We start from the raw sequence: 21,430 nt of genomic DNA, 5'->3' as shown, positions 1-21,430 counted from the left end.
CCAATAATAAATCATGCGAGTGCGCAGTGCATTACTGGGGGCCCCCCAAGTGTATCCACCGTGGCTGCAAGCAGCTGCAGCAGATACACAATCGCATAGCCTGGATTTTGGGTGCAAGTGCACCCAAAAACTGGTCTACATGATTGTGTGTCCGCTGCGGCTGCTAGCAGCCACGGCAGATACACTTGGCGGGAGAAGGGCTCCCAGTAACTCACCGTGCGCTCGTGTGATGTTTTATTGGGGCTGTGTGGGGCGGGGTGCCACGTAGCTGCGCTTCCCTGCGCCTGAACCCCGGAACTGCTGAGCGCAGTGTGGTGAGGTGCAGGCAGCCCGTAGGAGAGCTGCCACTCATCTGGGCAGGCGATCTGCCCACCCAGGGAACTGTCGCCGATTGCAAAGAACGTAAGCTAAACCCTCCTTCCCCGCAGACCCACCTGAAGCCCTTTACATGGATTGTGTGAAGAGTTTCAGAGTCTTCTCTGACTTGCAGTGAGGTTTGGGGAAGAAAGAGAAAAGAGCAGGAATATTTCTCACTACTTATTCTTCTCTAAACCTCACTCAGGGAAAACTCCATCTCTCTTCCAACTCCACTCCGCACTTGCTAGAGATAAGTTAGAGAAGTGAATGGGGATGGAGAGAAAGTGTGTCCTGCTGCTTCTTATCTTTTCCAAACTGCAATGTGATGCAGTTACATTGCAATGCAATACAAGTTTTTCAGAGGCTATTGGGAGTAGTCCTTGCCAGAAAGCCAGGGGCACTTTTCTCTGGCAAGTGGAATTGTGGAAATCTGTGCATTTATATTAGGACTGTGATCATACATGTATAAATTAAATGGAAAATGGCTTGTAGAATTGTCATGTGAGTAGTCAGATTTTCTTTTATTTCCAAAGGAGAAAATCTTCAAACATGTAGCAGGACACTTTAATAGGTTATCTACATTCATATATTGTGTTGATTTTAAAATTAAGGTAACTTATCATCTGAAGATGCTTTCATTTTTGCAGAGTGGGGTGTGGGGCAATTAAGCAATTGCATCTAATATCAAATGAAGGGAAGGAAGCTGTTGGAGCTCTGCATATCTTTGTTTCTTTCCCTGATTAATTGGGCAAATGCTTCATTCATAAAACCTAGCCTCAGCATCCATCTTGATGCTGTGTCTAGAATCTGAAGAATAATGTTTTGCAACCATTCTAGCCCTGTGAGCAGTGTTCTCTCTAATTTTTTTCCATCTATGTGCGGAATGAGTTTTTTCTAGCCGGCAGTATCAAGGCAGTGTGTTCACACATGCATTCAGTTTGGGGCTTTCCTGATTCAACTTGAGTGGGATCGAAAATTAACTGATCGGACATTAAAAAAAACCACCAAAAAAACCACCACACCTAGTGTGCATGTACGCATGCCTTAAGAGGGAACACTGCTTGTGAATTTTAGAACTGGGTGTTGCCAAGATGGGCATTTCCAGATGGTAACTCGATGCTCTGTTCTATGGAAGTTATCCTGGGGGGTTATTCACAAGATTCTGGTCCCTGATGTCTTCCAGCTCTCCTGCTACTTTGGAAAGGCTTGGAAAGCAGCAAGACATTTGGATGTCTTTCATATTTAGCAAAAGGTCTGAGAGATTCCCCACCTTTCTCCACACTCAAAAGAGAAGGGCAGAGGAATCTTCCTGAAGCTCCATGACACCCTGAATTACTCAGCAAGGGATGAGGCCCCAGTACCAGCTGAGAGGGTTTGGGGAGGAGGGTGAGGCCTCCTTAGCTCAGTGATATGTCACAGTCCAGATCAGCACTGAACAGAAACTGTGACTGGCTGCCAAAGCCAGCTGAAACTTGTGGAGCCCTTCCTTTTTTTGGCTCTCTGTGTTTGAGGTAACACATTCTTTTTGTGTGGGTTATTCCAGTATTTCTGTGCTAAGTGTTCCCTCTCTGCCTGAAGTTAAATATTTGGGAACATGGAGCAAGGCTTTTTCATTAGTAGCACCTACCTTGTGGAACACCTTCCCTAAAGTGACCCACTTTGCTCCCACTCTGGACAATTGCTACCAGCAGGTTAATATTTTAAAGCCTTTCCTTAAGCAGTTAACACTAAGCTTTTATTAAGCTGTTTGGTTTTAGCAGCTTTATAAGTTACTTTAAATATTTTAATAGGCAACTTATACATAAAATAGAACGGAAAACATTCTCATCCCTTTGTCAATATCTGCCATCAATATGTATGTCTTTCATTGTGTATTCAGCCCTTTTCTTCTTCTTCCTAAGCTAGTAAAATGACAAAGATAATGTCTGTTTCAACATCTGGATGCCACATTTTATCTGACTTCTACCAATGACACTTGCAAACACATAGAGGGCAACTAGTAACTTATTAGGCCATTACAGAGTTATGGAGCTTTTGGCCTTTTTCTGTGCAGTATTTGCAGTAAAGATTAGGTTTAACCACACAGCAAGATGCCTGTATATAAAAAGAAAACACTTTAATTTTATCTTTATGGGTACCTTCCCCCCCACCCCCGCAAGTAGTTTGAGATTGAGGTAAACATGACTGTCTGATTACCAGAATTAGCATGCAGACATGACTGATTTTCATTAATAGAAATTTAAGAATGTTAATAATTAAGTCCAGCTTAAGATGGTTGAATAGACTGAAATATATTATCTATGTAATTGGAGCACAAGGGCTAAACTCTGAGGATGCATAGTATTTCAGTTTTGTGACAGGTATGTGACAAAACTCCCTGTGCCTTCACTCACTGACTACATTGGTTAAAGCATGTTGTGCTTGAATTTTGGTGAATATACTTATGAGATCACTTCTGACTAGACTGTATAAAGAAGAAGTGTTATAATTTCTATTTCTGCAAAGATTATTCAGCCTTTTGTGATGTGATCTAACTATGAATAGATGGGAAATGCATAATTTAGTACAAAATAGTTTCTCAAACCAGTTGGATCTTTAAAAAATAATTTCATTTAAAAGTGTTAAAAATTATTTCAGGGAGAGCTGTTTGGGAAATGGAAATTAAAAGGAAAAGTAAATTAAAAAGAAAAGCAAAAGCAAAGAGGCACCTTTCTTTATATTTAAAGGTAAAGTGTGCCATCAAGTCGATTTCGTCTCCTGGCACCCACAGCGCCCTGTAGTTTTCTTTGGTAGAATACATAGCTGAGAGAGAACTGTTCCTATCAGCTCCAGCACTGTGTTCCTCAGGAGCTGTTGCTAGTGTCTAACTTTTTAAAAGACTGCGAGCCCTTTCAGAAGAGCAAATAATTTCCTGATCAGGGGTGTAGCTATAATTGGGCGAACGGGTTCAAAGAACCCGAGCTGTGCCCAATCAGGAGCCGCCATTCGCGGCCCTGACACACACCCCGCGTCTGACGTCAGATACGGGGGCGGTAGTTTAGCTCCCGAGCGGGGGCCACACAGCCCCTTTGGGAGCTAAACAAAGGCTGGCACTGCGTTTGCAGCGCCAGCCAGGAGCGGCTCTTAGTTGCTCCTGGCTGGTGCTGCGAGCGCAGCACCAGCCTAACTAGCTCCTGAAGGGGCCGCGCAGCCCCTTCAGGAGCTGAGACTGGTGCTGCGCTCGCAACGCAGCACCAGCCTTTGTCTAACAGCCGAAGGGGCCGCATGGCCCCTTCAGCAGTTAAGCTGCTTCTCCCGAACGGAGCCTCAAGGCTCCATTCGGGAGCCAGACCACGCCTCCCCGTGTCTGATGTCAGACGTGGGGGGCGTGGCTATCCCCTGCATCTGATGTCAGACGCAGGGGTGGGGCTATCGGGGCACCTGCCGCGGCCGCACATGGGCCGCCGGCGGGCTAGCTACACGCCTGTTCCTGATTATTCTTTTTCTATATAAACAGTGTTGAGAACTTTTTTTTTGTTGAAAAGCGGCTTATAAAAGCAAAAAATGAATAGAGAGCTTGCTGTCTACAGTATGCTTTTGGATTTTCTTCAACTGCATATAAATAATCAGTAGCTAATGAATCTAATCCATCCCAAAGCCTAAACATTTTAACATAACAAACTGGGTTTGTGTCGAATTGTAAGGTTGTATGTTTCTATGGCACACACACATATTAGTAACACTGGCCGTTCCAACAGTGCAGGATGCTAAGCCGTCATCTTCAGAACCAATTTCCAAATGCTGCATGGAAATTGCATGAGGAGCAGCAAAAGAAAAAGAAAAATGGGCGCATACATGGGACATAATTACTGTATTTCTGTTGTGCATGACATTTAAATAATTTATTTAGTGCTTGGGGTGTGTGTGAAGCTATTCCATGCACGCACGCACATGCACACATACCCCTACACCCTGCGGTGGTGCAGGTATACCAAAGGACTTCACAGTGTTTGTTCCAGGGTGGATTTGATTTAAATCAAACTGATTTAAATCACGATTTAAATCACTAGCAGGGTGGATTAAAAAAAAATCCGATTTAAATTTTAAAAAATCTGATTTAAATAAAAAAATTGGATTTTTTAAAATTTAAATCGGATTTTTTTTGATTTAAATCAGATTTTTTTGATTTAAATCAGATTTTTTTTATTTTTATCCACCCTGCTAGTGATTTAAATCGTGACTTGAATCGTGATTTAAATCAGTTTGATTTAAATCAAATCCACCCTGGTTTGTTTCCTCTCTGTCCCCATGAATTTATGCTGAAATACTGCATCAGTGCCTACACTGCTTTTCATGGTGGAGGAAAGGTAGGGTAGTGGAGGAGCAGCAGTCTGGCTCATCCTAGTAGGAGGTTGCTGATTGGATGGCACTTGTCCAGGTCCTTTTTGTTTCCATGTGCACCTTTTGTTCTCCCTCCCCTCTCTCAGAGCTGGAAGAACAGAAGTGTTTGTTAAATTAACATATAAGATCAGGTTGTATGGATTAGCTACCATGGGATCAGTTGGCATTGAAAAGTGTAATATTTTATTTATTTATTTATTTAGCATACCTTTATACTCTAGACGGTTTACAATAAAAAATGACAACAGAGAAATTAAAACATTGGTTAAAATAAATGACAGCAAAAAGTTAAAACATTACAACAATTTAAAAATTTTAAAAATTGTTTTAAAACAATGTTAAAACTATTAAAAGGATATTTAATTAAAAGCCTGGGTAAACAGATGTGTCTTTAACAGGGTGGATTTGATTTAAACCAAACTGATTTAAATCACGATTTAAATCACTAGCAGGGTGGATAAAAATCAATGATTTTTTAAAAAAAATCAAAAAAATTGGATTTAAATCAAAAAAATCCAATTTAAATTTAAAAAAAATCCAATTTAAATAAAAAAAATCCAATTTTTTTGATTTTTTTAAAAAAATCATTGATTTTTATCCACCCTGCTAGTGATTTAAATCAAATCCACCCTGGTCTTTAAAGATTTTTTTAAAATTGTCAGAGATGGGGAGGCTCTTATTTCAGTTGGGAGTGCGTTCCAGAGCTTCAGGGCAGCAGTGGAGAAGGCCCGTCCCCGAGTAGCCACCAGACGAGCTGGTAGCAACTGCAGACGGACTTCTACTGATGATCTCAATCTGCGGTGGGGATCATGATGAAGAAGACGTTCTCTTAAGTACCCAGTACCCAAGCCATTTAGAGCTTTATAGATTATAACCAACACCTTGTATTTTGCCCGGAAACTTATTGGCAACCAGTAGTTTCCGGACTACAAACAAAGGCAGCCCCACATAGAGTGCATTGCAGTAATCCAGTCTGGAGGTTACCAGCATATGTACCACTGTTCTGAGGTCGTTTATCTCAAGAAATGGATGCAGCTGGTGTATCAGTTGAATGCCACTCTCTGGCCACTGCCTCAGCCTGGGACCAGTGGTGTGCACTCACCACGGAGGTGCAGTTCGACGCCGGGTGGTGGTGGTGGCGGTCGCTTTAAGGGTGGGGGGTTGTACTTATCTCTCCCGCCGCTTTTCCCCCTCCGGTTCTCCATTTGTGAGTAAAAATTTTGGGACAGCAGTGTTCCTTCCTGCCGCCCCTGCCCCCTTGTTGTCTGCCCAAATTACAGAAGTAACTGCTGCGCATGCGTGCAGTGCCGACACGTGTGCCGTGCATGTCACTGTGACATGTGCGGCGGGTGGGTGCATGTCGGCGGTGCGTGCACACGCCGTAGTTACTTCCATAATTTGGGCAGACAACAAGGTGGCAGGGGCCGAAATTTTTACTCTACAAATGGAGCTCCAGAAGAGGAAAAGTGGTAGGAGGGGTAAGTACAACCCTCCACCCTTAAAGCGACCCCCCCCCCGGTGTCAAGCCGCTGGACCGGCCACACGCGAACCGCAGGCCTCTATAATGGCCTGTGGACCGGTTCATGCACATCCCTACCTGGGACACCCCTCGACTGCGTATCTGTTCCTTCCAGGGAAGTGTAACCCCAACCAGAACAGGCAGATCAAACTCAAGGAAATGTGGGCTAAAGGAGGGTTTGTTGAATGGTTGAATAATAACATAAATCCTTACTGGATCACACTAAAGTGCATTTTGTTCAGCATTATTTTTCCATAGCAGTCAGCCAGATGCTTTTGCAAGCTCACAGACTGTGTATTAAATGATTTGCCTTCCTATTCTGTTTGCCCTCGTATCTGATATTCATAGGCATATTGCTTGTGAACATGAAGGTTCTGTTTAATTGATACATTTGTCCTGCCTGCTTGAGTGGAGCAGATTGGAAGAATATTGGGTTAGGCAAAGGTGAGAGTGGTTTGGCAGGATGGGAGTGAGCTGTAGTATCTCCACTTTTGGGGAGAACCAGGTACTAATTACTAATTAAATTAGTAATTAATTACTAATTAAATATCTTTCTAAAGTGTTAAGATGCTATGTAGTTTAATACTTCAGTAGTATTACTGAAGTATTACTCCATTCATGGAGATAGAATGCAAACTGGGGGGGAGGGGGATCCTTATGTCACCTTTTCTGAAAAGCCAAAAGTAGAACTTTACCTAAAGTAAAATGTGTATTGCTAGTGCATGTAATGCACAGGGGCCCCATCTCTTTGCGTGAGATGTCACATGCAAATGGGATGGAGCCTGGGTTCCGTGCAGCCCAAGTCAGCCCTCCACGCCGGAGTTAATTTCCAAGCTGTGCTTGCTGCTGGATTTCCCTTCCTCTCCCTCGCTGAGAATCAGGGTGGATAAAAATCAATTATTATATATATATATATATATATATATATATATATATATATATATATATGAAAATCAGATTTTTAAAAAATTTAAATTGGATTTTTAAAAATTTAAATTGGATTTTAAAAATAAAATGCTTTTTGAGGGAAAAATCTATCTAAAGATAGCTTTCTATTTAAGATACATTATACTCTAAAGGTTATTCATCATGAAATAAAGATTAGCTTTTAATTATGTAGCATGAGGCTGTATATATTAGGCTTGAGCCCAAAACGTTTCGGAGGCCATTATAAAGGCCTCCAAAAGGTTTTGGCTCCAGGGTCCATTTCGGCACTGGCGGGGATGGCAGCGTTCCTCCCTGCCACCCCATTGCCTTCATCAGCCGGAAGTACCAATCGCGCATGCACATGTCGGATTGGGATTGAAATTAAGGGAGCGCCAGTGGGGGAAATGCAGTGGGAGGGGTGAGTGCATCTTCCCCCGCCCTTAAAAAACCACCTCTGCTGGCGCCGAAGTACTTTCAGGCACATCCCTAGTATATATGCAATGTTTTAATTTTTTGGTAAATGAATTCAATTAATCCATTCTCAGTGTCATGCTCTTCCAGAGGTTTCTGTAAGATTATTTTGGGCAATTTTTCTATCTAGAAGAGGACCAAAAATGAAACCTTCATCTGTTTGTAAATATTAAGATTATACCAGCAAGAATGAGTCTTTATGTAAAAAACAACAACCCATGATTTAAATCTAGTCTTACTGACTAGTGATTTAAATTGATTTGATTTAAAGCAAATCCACCCTGCTGAGAATCACACACAAAGTGGGCAGGGCCTGGGCTCTGTGAAGCTCATGCCAGCCCTCCTGATCTCATTTCCAAGCAGCGCTTGATGCTGGATGCTGTATTTCTCATTCTCTCCTTCCAGCGAGGGAGAGGAAGGGAGATAAAAGCAATCCAGGAGCAAGTGCTGGCTGGAAATGAGATTGGGAGGACTGGGGCAGGTCCTCTGGAGATTGGACATGCCCCCTTTGCATGTGACATAACACACAATGGGGGCTCTGGCAGCCCTTTTCATTGGCAGCCCAGGTTATTTGAACCTGTTCAACGATTGGTGGCTCTGCCCCCGAACTCAGCAACTATCCAAGGGCCTGTAAAATATTGAATTGTAGCTGAGTATTGGAGTGAAGGCCACAATTTAGGAAGCCTATTGTAAGGCCAAAAATCCTGAATTTGTTTTGGCTCTCTACTCTCATACAAAAGATCCGTGTGAAGACCGTATCCTCATGGCCTTTGAATATATTGCTCACAAACAAGAATATTAATGCACAATCCAAACCAATTGTTCTGACTTTAGCTTTCTAATACTGTAGAAGTACTTCTTTTATTTTGCTTCTGAGTGGTTTTACTATTTTTGTGCATTGTAACTTTTTTTGGTGGGAAATAATATATAAAATTATATATAATCTGTTTATTTTAGTTACTGAAAATGTGGGTTGTATGTATCCTTGAGATTTTTTGATACATACTAGCTTTTGATACTTTTTTCAGAAGGGGAAAACAGATAAACAGCTACCTGTTATAATAAGTGTAATATACTCACTGAAATGGGATCTTAGTAGGGATGTGCAAAAAATTTCGGGCACAGAACGATCTGTGCCTGAAACGAGCAATTTCGGGTGATTCGGGGCCGAACCGAATCACCCCCGATGTCCCCCGATATTTTCCGGACCCGAGCCGAATCACCCGAATTTCAGGCACAAAAAATTCGGGTGATTCGGTTCATGGTTGATTTGGGGGGATTTTTTGAAGTTTTCGTGACTTGGGGGCAGTTCGGGGGCATAGCATGGGATCTGGGCAAAAAGAGTGGGGTGGGGTGGTAGTGCCTAATGGGTGCAGGCTACCACCCCAATTTCAGGGGGATTGGGCAAAGGGCTAGTTTTTGGTGAATTTCTGAAGTTTTCATGTCTTTGGGCAGATTGGGGCAGAAAGTGGGGACTGGGGCAGAATAGTGGGGTGGGGTGGTAGTGCCTAATGGGTGGAGGCTACCACCCCAATTTCAGGGGGATTGGGCAGAGGCCTGATTTTTTGGGAATATTTGAAGTTTTGGTGTCTTTGGGGCAGATTTGGGGCAGAAAGTGGATCTGCCCCAAAGGAGTGGGGTGGGCTGGTAGATAGTGCCTAATGGGTGGAGGCTACCACCTGTCCCCAATTTCAGAGTGATTGGGCAGAGGGGTGAATTTTGGTGAATTCTGAGGTTTGTCTTCATAAGGTGAAGTGTGCTAAATTGATTACTTCCTCATATTCATAGTAATTGAGAGTGTGAAAAAGTGAAAGTGCGGTCATGAGAGTTGTCTAATTGAAAAAAATCTCATTTGCTATGATAGAATGAGAATTCACACCTCAAACTTCTGAGGTGTGAATTCTCATTCTATCATAGCAAATGAGATCATTTCACACACACCCCAGCAGTTTTACTATTCCTTGCAACTAGGATGAAGGGCAACCATGTACTCATATGGGAGAAAGTAAAGGAATACACTTGGTGACTTTGCAGGGTGTGGGCTAAACCTGCTCCCTACCTCCAGTGTAGGGGTGAGTCCGAACCGGTCTGGCGGCCATTCTAAGGAATGGCCGAACTGCCGGACCGGTTCGGCCCTTGCTGTTTCGGGTCCGGGTGGGGGGGGTATAACTTTAAGGGCGGGAGGGCTTTCTTACCAGCCGCCCCCGCCGCCCCCCCGAGCAGATTTACATGCAAAGGTACCCATACCCCTGCCGCCGCCCGCCCGCCAGCCAGCCAGCCCTCCCTCCCTCCCTCCCTCCCAGCTGCCCGCCTACCCGCCCGAGTCCTTACCCAATGCTTTAGGAGAAAACGAGAGGAGCTACCGAACAGAGCTCCTCTCGTTAGGAAGGCCTCCAGCAGACTGAAGGCGCTTTGCGCGCGCGCGCATGCGCCGGAAGCCCGGTCTACCTGGCCTTTTCCCAGCGGGTAGACCGGGCCTCCGGCGATCGGCGTCCTTTGCGGCGCGCGCATGTGAATCTGTTCGGGGGGGAGCGGCAGCGGGAGCGGCTGGTTTCCAGCGCGCCGTTATTCAGTTAAATACGGGCGCTGGAGGGGGTGAAGAGGCGGGAGGGATAAGAAAGCCCTCCCGCCCTAAAAGAAAGGGCCCCCCTTCGGTGCCGGTCTGGACTGGTCCGGACCGTGCACATCTCTACTCCAGTGACCTCATTCATTGAGATTCTTCTAGCTTGCTTCTATTGGCACAGTCCATCTTCTTTATTTCAATATCCCTGTTTGGGTTGGTTGTTACGTTTACTACCTTAGTAAGAACTAGACCTGTTTTGGGGCTGTACATTTCAGACTACAGCTAGAAGAACCTAATACTTCTCCACACAAAATAATCCCCATGAAACTAATTGGGCAGAGGACTAAGCCAAAAGCCTTCTCCTTGACATCTAATTTTATATGTACAGAGGTTGTAGTAGTAGTAGTCGTCGTAGTAGTAGAAGATATAGAGTATTCGGTCATATGATTCTTCCACTTCCACATCCAGTGTTGCAGCTGGTTTTCCGCTTTAGTGAGAACTAGGACAGAATCTACTAACTCCAGTGTGTCATGGACTTTTGGGAATGGCGCTCTGTCTGTCTGTCTGTCTGTCTGTCTCTGAGATAATTTTTTTTAATGATACATCAGGTTTTTCAGTGAATACAAGAATGTCCCTCTCTCCCTCTCTGCATTATACTTTCATAACTTACACAAGGTACCATTAATTCTAAATACTAAGAGTACACTGTAACATACATAGAATGTTAACTATGCAAGATGAAACGTGTGTTGGTTTTCCTTGGGCAGTCTGATCTGTTGTCCTCCCTTGTTAAAGTTGTTAAAAAAGATTACCTACTTAATTTTCATTTCTAGAATATATATTCCTCCCCTTTCTTGTTTCATAAAGCTCAAAATAATGATTTTCAGTTATCTGAAAATTCCTTATAAGGGAGATAAGGATGAAAGTCACTTGGAAAATCCATTACTGAGGTTGGACAGACTCCCAAGTCTCAGGACTAGCCCAATTGTACTTGTTTTTACTTGCATGGATATACAGTTCTTTGACATTTTGTGACTAAAAAATTCCATCTCTTCCTTTCTGTAGGGTGTACCTCAGTTACCCTGTGCCAAAGCATTATATAACTATGAGGGGAAAGAGCCTGGAGATCTTAAATTCAGCAAAGGTGACATCATCATTCTACGTCGCCAAGTTGATGAAAATTGGTATCATGGAGAAGTTAATGGCGTCCATGGATTTTTTCCTACCAATTTTGTCCAGATAATTAAACCTTTACCTCAACCTCCACCTCAGTGCAAAGCACTTTATGACTTTGAAGTTAAAGACAAGGAAGCAGATAAGGATTGTTTGCCCTTCTCAAAGGTAAAACATAAGTATATTTTCTTGCATTTCTGTAGCTTAAGAAAATTAAAACACTTGTTAATTATCACACATAAACTTGTAACTGAAAAAGGAAAAAAAGTATATGTGTTCACAGGGCTTTTGCTTGCTATTGCTTTAATTCTTCCCTTTCTATTTACGGTCATTTACACTTAGACCTTTACTATTAGAAGTTTAAAAAGAGAGGGAGACAGGGCAAGAGAGAAAATTAAGGTGTTAATCTCCAAAGAAAGCTTTTTCATTTATTTTTAGCTATCGCTTGTACAAGATTTACATTTTTTTTTAAACCGAGGGCTTCCTTTAAGGGGAACAGTATGGTATTACATGATTTCTTTCCCCATTTTATCTTCAGCAGCCCAGTGAGGTAGCTTATGCTACAAGAAAGTGACTACCCAAGATCATCCAGTAGTGATTGAACAGTGATTTGAACCTGGTTTTCCCAGTATAAGTCTGAGATTCTACCCATTACACCACACTATCTCTCTTAAGACAGTTTAAAGCTATTGTTACATTGCCTTTTGTGAAAATATCTTTTCAGTGTTACTGCTCTTCAAACTGGTTCTTTTGTATCTTAAGACTGCCAGTGATCTTCAGTTTGCGTGCATCATATGCAGGGGTCTTTCCATTTTATCGTAATACATGCAAAAATTACAAGTTTCACGCTCTTCCCTTTTTTACATATTAAAAGGATGCCTGAAGCAAAAAGAGTTATAACAACTAAAAGTCCTTCGACGTGGTCTCTGCCTTTTACACCAATGGGTTTTGCGTCTGTGTAGAGACCTCGTCGGAACCTAATAAGTTCAATTCTCTTGCTTTAGGCAGGAACCCTGCCCCCAGCCACTATATGCGGCTGCGCCACTCCACATCCCCTAAGCACTTCAGTAGACGTGGAATATTGGGCTCTTCAACAAGTAGGACTGTGGCTTTATTAGTTCTCTCCCCCTCCCCGCTTGTTTCCCTCCTTCATGCCTTGTTGTCTTTCTTTACTTCATGTAGTAGTGTCTTTTTCTTAGCATTTTTATCCCCCCCCCCGCCCTGTTTCCTCCCCCTTTGTTTTGGCTTGGATCCCAGATGGGATGGAGCTTTTGTGGCCGGGTGGCCAGGAACTTTCTATGCCGGGCATGACAAACCTTAAAAAGTGTGTCTGTTGTGGATTGAAGATCCTTTCCCCCAATACTCATACCAAGTGTCTTCTCTGCCTGGGGAAATGCCACATGGTCAAGACCTGCATCCATTGCCAAAGGTTCGCAAATTGGGCTCGAAAGAATAGGGCTTCTCGCTTGTGCACTGCCCTGTGCGACTTGGCCCTCCGTTCAAAAAGGGCTGTTTTGGAGTCTCTCAACACAGCCATAGACACTTTAGAGAACCCGAGCTTGCAAATCAAAGTCCCAGTTAGAGCCAGTCCGCAGGATACAGTTTATAGGACTGATTTTCGACACCCACTTTCTTCCGGAGGTCTTTCTTCCGGAGGCCCGTATAAGGACAATTGTAAGACTGACATCAGCTTTCATGGCTGGAGGGCCACAGACCCTGCACTCTGTGGAGTGCCTGCTAGGCCATATGGCTGCAACCACATATGTGCTCCTGCATGCGCGTCTCAGGATGCATATCATTCAGAGGTGGTTTCTCAGCGTTTTCAGCCCCCTTTGGGATTCAGAGCGTCTAAAGCACACACCTCCTCGAGCAGTGTGTGAGACTCACCTGGTGGGTTGAGGTCAGTGATCTGGGCTTCAGCACTCCTTTTCATTTGCCACCTCCAAGGTGGGTCGTTACTACTAATGCGTCGGAGCTTGGTAGGGCTGCTCATATGGCCCATTATTACCTGAGCAGCCATTGGGCTGTGAGAGAGGCAGGTCAACATATCAATTATTTGGAACTGATGGCCATCTTCTACGCCCTCAAACGGTTTCTACCTGTAATTGTGGGCTGCCTGGTGACAATTCAGACTGACAATACAAGAGCAAAGGCCTATATAAATCGACAAGGGGGCACAGCTTCAAGAAGCCTCCTGTTTCTTTCCATCAACCTATGGCGGTGGTGCATTGCACATGCGGTGACGCCACATGCAGTCTTCATTCAAGGAGACCTGAATGTTCAAGCAGACACTTTGAGCAGGTCAAGGACGATCTCCCACGAGCGGATGTTAGATCAGGGAGTGCTTCAAGAGTTGTTTGCAAAGTGGGGTGTTCCTGTTCTGGATCCTTTCGCATCACAGGACAATGCCCAGTGCACCCTCTATTGTTCATGAGGAGGGAGAGGGAGGTGTTCTCTGGGGGATGCGTTTGTCCTTTCCTGGAGGGACCATTATGTTTACTTCTTTCTGCCGGTCCCGCTCATACCAAGAGTCCTTCGGAAGCTGAAGGTGGATGCTCCCAGGCCATCCTGATAGCCCCTTGGTGGCCAAGGAGGCCTTGGTATCTGGCTCTGCTGCAGTTGGTGGTGACTTACATTTGCCTGCCATCACTGCCATACCTTCTGTCACAAGAGAGAGGTCAGGTGCTCCATCCAGAGATCTGGGTTTTTTTTTTCATATGACTGCCTGAAAGATCTTGCTGTTATCCGGATGAAACTCAGAGTTATTCTGATTGCGGCTCGGAAACCTTCGTCAAGAAAGTCATATTGTAATAAGTGGACTTGTTTTCTTGCCTTTACTACTCAAAATGGTTTTGTTAACTTCATGGAGGAGAGGTCTATCAACGGCTACTAGTCGGAGGGCTATAGGCCACCTCCAGCCTCAAAGGCAGGATACCTCTGAGTACCATTTGTAGAGTAACAGTGAGAGAGGGCATGCCCTCAACTCCTGCCTGTACGCTTCCAGTGGCATCAGGTGGGCCACGGTGTGAAACAGGATGCTGGACTAGATGGGCATTGGACCTGATCCAGCAGAGCTGTTCTTATGTTCTTATAATGTACTTGACTTGTCTGTTCAAAATGTTTGTACTTACCTTTTGCATTTGAAGGAGTCTGGTTTGAAACTCTCCTCTCTTTGAGTACTTGTGTACATATTGTAGCGCATTCGCCTGTCACTGGGGTTTCCTGGTTCAAGGATCCATTGGTGAAGAGATTTCTGAAAGGGCTATCGCATGTTTTGCCAGATGACTCTGTCATGGCACCTAATTGGGATTTGTCCATGGTGTTGGCTGGCTTCTTACGCCCACCCATTGAGCTGTTGGCTTCAGTTGATCCTCGCCTTCTCACATGGAAGGTTGCCTTTTTAGTGGCGATCACCTCCGCAAGGAGGGTGAGTGAATTCCAACCTCTGACGGTTGATTTGCCATACCTTCAATTTCATAGTGATAAGGTCGTGCTCCAACCGGATGTTCAGTTTCTTCGAAAATTGTTTCTACTTTTCACCGTTCCCTGCCAATTACCTTACCTGTATTTTTTTCAGGTCCCATCGTCTGATGTGGAACACAGGTTGCATCGTTTGGATGTTAGGAGAGCTTTAGCCTTCTATGTTCAGAGGTCGGCAGATTGGAGGAAAACTCCTTCTGTCTGTTCTGTATGATGGGCCTCGCAAGGGTTTGCAAGTTTCTTCACAGTCCCTATCTAGGTGGATTGTTTTGGCTATGGAACTTTGCTACAGTTTGGCAAATAAACAGTTGTGTGCGACTATTAAGGCACACTCAGCTAGGTCCATGGTGGCCTCCATTGCTTTTGATTGTGCAGTCCCATTAGACACTGTCTGTCAAGCAGCTGCTTGGGCTTCACCCCATTCCTTTGTTCGTCATTATTTATTTGCTTATTTATTTATTTATTTATTTATTTATTTATTAAACTTCTCTACTGCCCAAACTTTCATCTCTGGGCGGTTAACATAAAACAATTAAAACACATATAAAAAGTTAAAACAATGCAACAATTTAAAATCAGCCATAAAAATTTAAAAACAGTTTTTAAAAGCTGGGAAAGCTTGGGTGAAAAGATGGGTTTTCAGATGTTTTTTGAAAATTGCCAGAGATGGGGAAGATCGTATCTCAGCAGGGAGCGCATTCCACAATCTTGGGGCAGCAACCGAGAAGGCCTGTCTCCGTGCAGCTACCAGAGGAGTCGGCGGTAACTGGAGATGGACCTCCTCAGATGACCTCAATGACTGGTGTGGCTCATAGTGAAGAAGACACTCTCTTAACTACCCAGGGCCTAAGCCGCTTAGGGCTTTATAAGTTATAACTAGCACTTTGTATTTTGCCCGGAAACCTATTGGTAGCCAGTGAAGCTCCATGAGCAGAGGAGTAATGTAGTCTCTCCGAAATGACCCAGAGACCAGCCTGGCTGCTGCATTCTGAACCAACTGAGGTTTCCAGACTACGTACAAAGGCAGCCCCACGTAGAGCGCATTACAGAAGTCAAGTCTGGAGGTTACCAGCAAATGTACCATTGTTTTGAGGTCATTGATCTCGAGAAACGGGTGCAGCTGGTGTATCAGCTGAAACTGATGGAAAGCACCTCTGGCCTGAAGAATCAAGGAGAGATGTGGATCTAGAAGTACTCCCAGACTGCGAACCTGTTTCTTTTGGAGAAGTGTGATCTCATCTAGAACAGGTAGATCAAGATCATCTCTGGAGTTCTGACCCTGCACAATACGTATGTCCGTATTATCTGGAATCAGCTTCAGTTTATTCTCCCTCATCCAGCCCATTACTGCTTCCAGGCAGGCATTTAGAGAGGATATGTCAGCTCCTAAAGAAGCTGACATGGAGACGTAGATCTGGGTGTCATCAGCATACTGGTAACACCCAGCTCCAAATCCCCTGATGATCTCTCCCAGCGGTTTCATGTAGATGTTAAAAAGCATTGGAGAGAGTACAGAGCCTTGAGGGACACCATACTTAAGCTCAGATTTTGAAGAGCAACAGTCTCCAATCGACACCATCTGGAATCTATCCAAGAGGTAGGAGCGGAACTGTAAAACAGTGCCTCCCACCCACAACACTCAACATTATGCTGTTGATGTCAGGGCACGTAATGATGCTAATTTTGGCAGGACTGTCCTGCAGTCTGTTTTAAGTTGATGTGCTTTGTTTCTTTGAAATAAATACTACTTTTGAGTGCATCCATGTTTCTGTTTGGTTTTCCCCTCCACTTTGGGTGCTACCTTGCTATGCAACCATTGGCGTAAAAGGTCAAAGAACTACAGGTTGCTTACCTTTAACTTTGGTTCTTTTAGTGGTCATCTGTCCTGTTATATGCCCTCCCATTCTCCCTGCTGGATCTACTAAAGGCGGACTCCATGACTGAGGGGATGTGGCATGGCGCAGCCTCATAGCACCTGGGGGTGGGGTTCCCGCCTAAAGCAAGAGAATTGAGCTTGTTAGGTTCCGATGAGGTCTCTGTGCAGGCGCAAAGCCCATTTGTGTAAAAGGACAGATGACCACTAGAAGAACCAAAGTTACAGGTAAGCAACCTCTAGTTACTTTATAGCAAACTAGAGCAGCACATGTGAACTAGAAATGTGAATACATTATTATGCTTTCCACAGTAATTGGGTTTAGCTTGCTAGAATCCTTTCCTTAGGCAGCTAGTTACATGGGGAAGTATTAACATACTACTGAACTGAAGTGTTTCTTCATACTTCAGTGGTACAGTCCAAGAACAGTTTTACCCTGTGCTTTTTAGAATATATGTTGAGGAGGTAGATGGAACCTTAAAGGGCATACCCAATATTGAGCTTTCCTGGCTTTTTATCTCTAAAAGAGTTCCATGGTTTTTGGTTTTTTAATTTCCTTTTTATTACAATAAAATCACAAGAATGCATATAACATAATCAAGGATAGGAATAATATATGCGAGTATAACAACAACAAAAAACCCTTAAACATAACTTTAACATAGTAAGGTACAACCTACCTAGGGAAAAAGAAAGGGAAGGAAAAACGCAACGAAACACCTTCCTCTGTATATCTTTTGTATTCAAAGCATAAACAATTCATTAACATTCAACCAAATAGCTTAAAAATTCTCTTCTTTACCTTTCTGTCGGGGGGTAGGGGGACAGTTCAGATACTGACAAGGAATACATGTCAGTTATCCAGTGTTGCAGTTCAGGAGTAAATTTGTCCTTCCAGTACTGTGTTATCCTTTTGGAGGAAACTTACTCCTCCCAACCCCACCCCCCAGCACATAGAATCTACTATTATTGATATAATGCTAGATTCCATATGCTGGGGATGTACCTCAACAAAACATGAACATCCTTGACAGGCAGTGATTGCTTCAATATCATGTTAACAACCTTATGGATTTCAAGCCAAAATTGCACAACAACCAGACAGGACCAAATCATATGCGTAATTGTATCCTCATGCAGATTACACCTCCAACATCTAGAAGTCTGTAGCCATCCATTGTTAAACATTCTCTGAGGTACCCAATAAACATGGAATAAATGTTTCTGCTGTATTAGCCTCATTTTGAGATCCAAAGAGGCATGTTTCACTAAAGGCAACCCACCATTAATTTAATGACAGGGTATTCAAGCTCATTGTGCCAAAGAACAGCGGTTCTGGTCCATCTGGGGTTCTTGAAATATGTTTTTATTAAATTTGGATTCCCACAAAGTTTTTTGATTTGGGTTACTATGCTATACATAGCTCCTTATTCATGAGTCATCACCAGTGGGCTATTGGAAAAAAGAGGAGATAGAGGCCATCCCTGACGTGTGCCCCATTCTAGGCTAATTGAAGAGGATCACATCACAATAGCCTATGGTGATGACTCTGGCTTGCGCTATTAGTGACTCTGATAATATAAGGGGCATTACACTAGGTGGGATTGAGCACAAGTTGGTTTTATATGCAAATGACATTTCATGTTTTATTAATAAACCAGAGGTCTCAATTCCTCCTAATCCTATTTCTTTAGTTCAAATGTTTGGTGATTTATTGGGTTACTCCATAAATTGGGGTGAATCAGATGTCACGGGCTTGCGACAATCTATTCCAACTGCCCAGTTCTCATGGGCTGCTGGGCCAGATGGACAGGCCCAGCAGCCGCTCCACTATGGCCACCGCGGTGGGCGGGGGGAGGCCTGCTCAGATCACCACCACCTATGGCCGCACACATGGCTGCAAAAAGGGCAAGGAGCGGTGTGGCAGCCGGGGCAGCGGCGGGCATGAACAACGGTAGCAGGTGGCCCCCCCGGTTTGGACTAAGAAAATGTTAGGGGGGGCCTCGTGGCAGGGGGTACCTCACAGTTGGAGAGGGGGCCTCCAAAGCCCTTCAGTTCTGGGTGCCAAAATTACCTAGGTGCACCCCTGCTCCCAATTAGTAAATTCCAATTTTTCCAAATTTTTGGTTCAAATGAAAAATAGATTGGTGGGCTACGATTCCGTTGCGTAGCTGGGGCAAAATAAATGTGGTTAAGTTTAATCTAACGCTGAGGCTCATATATTTTAAGAAGAATCTAATGCCGAGGCTCATATATTGTAAGAAGTCTTCCCATTCTTGTACCTTTGTCATATTTTAAGCACACCATACATTAGTCAATGACTTCTTATGACAAGGACCACCACCCAGATTTTATTTTGTAAACTTCCACTACCTATTGAAGAATGCAGATTTAACTTTCCTCTTTTTCAGGCTTATCATTGGGTATTTGTTCTATCTTCAGTCTTAGAGTGGAACAACAAGTCCTAGGTTTTGGTCACACATTGGGCTTAGCTTGAAAGTTATTATTTGACCCCACTGAAATCTTGGCATGTGCTGAGTTCATAATTTGTTTGTGGGTCTAGGTCATTACTGGTGTTTTAAAACTGCAGGGCATATAGAGAACTTTGGGCTCTAGATATGGTTTTGATCCTTTCCAGCACAAGAAGCTTATGTTTTGGGAGAATCCCTGTTTGAAGATTGCTCGTAAACCTTTTAATTGGGCTAACTGGGCCTCCTGCAAGGTCATTACACTAGATCAATTGATCTCTTCGAAAGCTGTTTTTAAATATTTTTATACTTTGGTTTGGTTTATCTTTAAATGCTACTTGACAGTTTGGTTTATCTTTAAATTTGGTTTATCTTTAAATAGTTTGGTTTATCTTTAAATGCTACTTGACAGTTTATTCAGCTAAAGCATTTACTATCATGGCTCTTTGGTCTTGATGCGATTGCAGCTTCTGAAACTCTACTTCAGTTATTAGACCTGGAACATCTATTGGATGCACCTAAGCCTGTAGCCTTGCTCTGTCAGAAGCTTAAAGATATTGATGATACTGATTATATTCTGCACCCTACATGCCAGCATGGCTGTCAGTATCTTAGTGTCAACATTTAAGAAAGAGATAGAACAGTTATATAAGTGTAATTGAAAGGGAAGTACTTACTAAGAAAAGCATCATTATAGGCCTGCATTAAAATTGGACCCAGAAACTAATACAGGAGAACCTTGTTATCCACTGATTCGGTATCCGTGGTCCAATAAAAAAACACCTGGCCTTGGCATATGCATGAAAAAAGAAAGAGAAAAACATGTTGACCTCACGTACCCGTGGGTCGAGGGTGGCCGGAAATGACCACAGAGATAATTTCCAGCCGCCATTTTGTTCGTCAGAGCCACAAAATGGCTCTGTTTTAAAGTTTTTAAAAGGAGAATTTTCAGATGATTTGGGGGCATTCCGGGACACAGCATGACTCCAGTGGAGCAGCAAAGCAGGGTAAGGACTGGAGCTCCCCTGCGCATTTCCCCTCCAAAATCAGCCGATTTTCTGCCAACTAGGAACCTAACCCCCATGAACCCATTGCTTTCACGTCTCTATATTTGTAGTTTTAATCTCCACTGCTATAGCCGGGAACAGAACCCCCGTGAATATTGAGGTCCAAATGTATATCTCTTGTAAAACTCCACAGAAAATCCAGCGGGCCCTGGGAACCTTCCGAATTTCATAGATTTAATTGTGGTCATTATTTCCTATAGAGAAAGAGGTGCAACTAAAATATTGATCTGATCTTGTGTTAAGTATGGAAGATGCACCTTTTTCAGGAAACAGTCTATGTCTGCATCAATATAAGATGTACCACTGCTATGCAGCTTGGAATAAAACTCACACTGATGATTTATAAATTCTGTGTGGACATTGCCTTGAGTATCATGGATAGAAGTTATAATGTTACGCTGTTTAATGTATCAGTCTAGAAACTAAGAGTTTACTCAATTCCCCACCACCACCTTTTCCAATATTTTTGCCTAGTATAATTAAACAAAAATTCAGTTTCTAAGGAGTATAACTTAAGTTCACATTTAGCTATAAGTGAGTTTTTGTATGACTCAGGAGAAGGGTATAATGCATCTAAGTTTAATAAAGCCTTAACTTGCTTCTTGAGAGATACCATCTGAGCCATTTGATGAAGAATAAGCTTTGATCCAGCCCTGCAAAAATCCTTTAAAAGTATCCCAAACTATCTATATATTTAATTCTCTTGGGAAATGCGTGCCCAGGACTTGGTGGCAGAACTCTCATGAGGTGTGACATGCTGCAAGAGTTCAGGACTGAGGGAAACATCAGTTGGGGGTTGGATGAGCCCAAGGAGGAGGAGGCCGAGGGGGTGCCGCTCTGGCGGCTGGGGGTGGTTAGCGACTGAGGGGCGGCGAGAGGAGAAGAGGCTGCGGGCGACTGAGCTGCGCCGCCGAGAGGAGCCCGGCTGGGCGGGTGGCGGCGGTGGTGGACTCCCGAAAATGGCTGGGCGGAGGCTGGCACAGCAACTGGGGTTGTTGTGGCAGCCAGCGGGCAAAAATGACTGGGAATAGATGGGGGCGGAAGGGAGGGGGGAAGCAGCGAGGATAGACTAGCGGTGCAGATGCTGTGCGCCGGTTCAGCTAGTTGCATCATATTACAAATGATGTCATAGAGCCCCTGTTAAATTCCTCC

The 21,430-nt window shown here is 43.7% G+C and overlaps 1 protein-coding gene across 2 annotated transcripts in view; it reads left to right on the top strand.

The window, feature by feature from the left end:
- The window catches only part of SH3RF1 (SH3 domain containing ring finger 1), a 112,116-nt gene that overhangs the window by 43,787 nt on the left and 46,899 nt on the right, over nucleotides 1-21,430 (top strand). For both annotated transcript variants that reach the window (XM_053255380.1, XM_053255381.1), the window contains exon 3: nucleotides 11,283-11,558. In XM_053255380.1, the coding sequence (XP_053111355.1) occupies nucleotides 11,283-11,558 (276 nt within the window). The remainder of the gene's footprint in view (nucleotides 1-11,282; nucleotides 11,559-21,430) is intronic.

The sequence above is a fragment of the Hemicordylus capensis genome, chromosome 5 (assembly GCF_027244095.1).
Source record: "Hemicordylus capensis ecotype Gifberg chromosome 5, rHemCap1.1.pri, whole genome shotgun sequence".
Lineage (NCBI taxonomy): Eukaryota > Metazoa > Chordata > Lepidosauria > Squamata > Cordylidae > Hemicordylus > Hemicordylus capensis.
The sequence above is the reverse complement of the archived record's forward strand: the minus strand, read 5'-3'. Positions and strand labels throughout refer to the sequence as shown.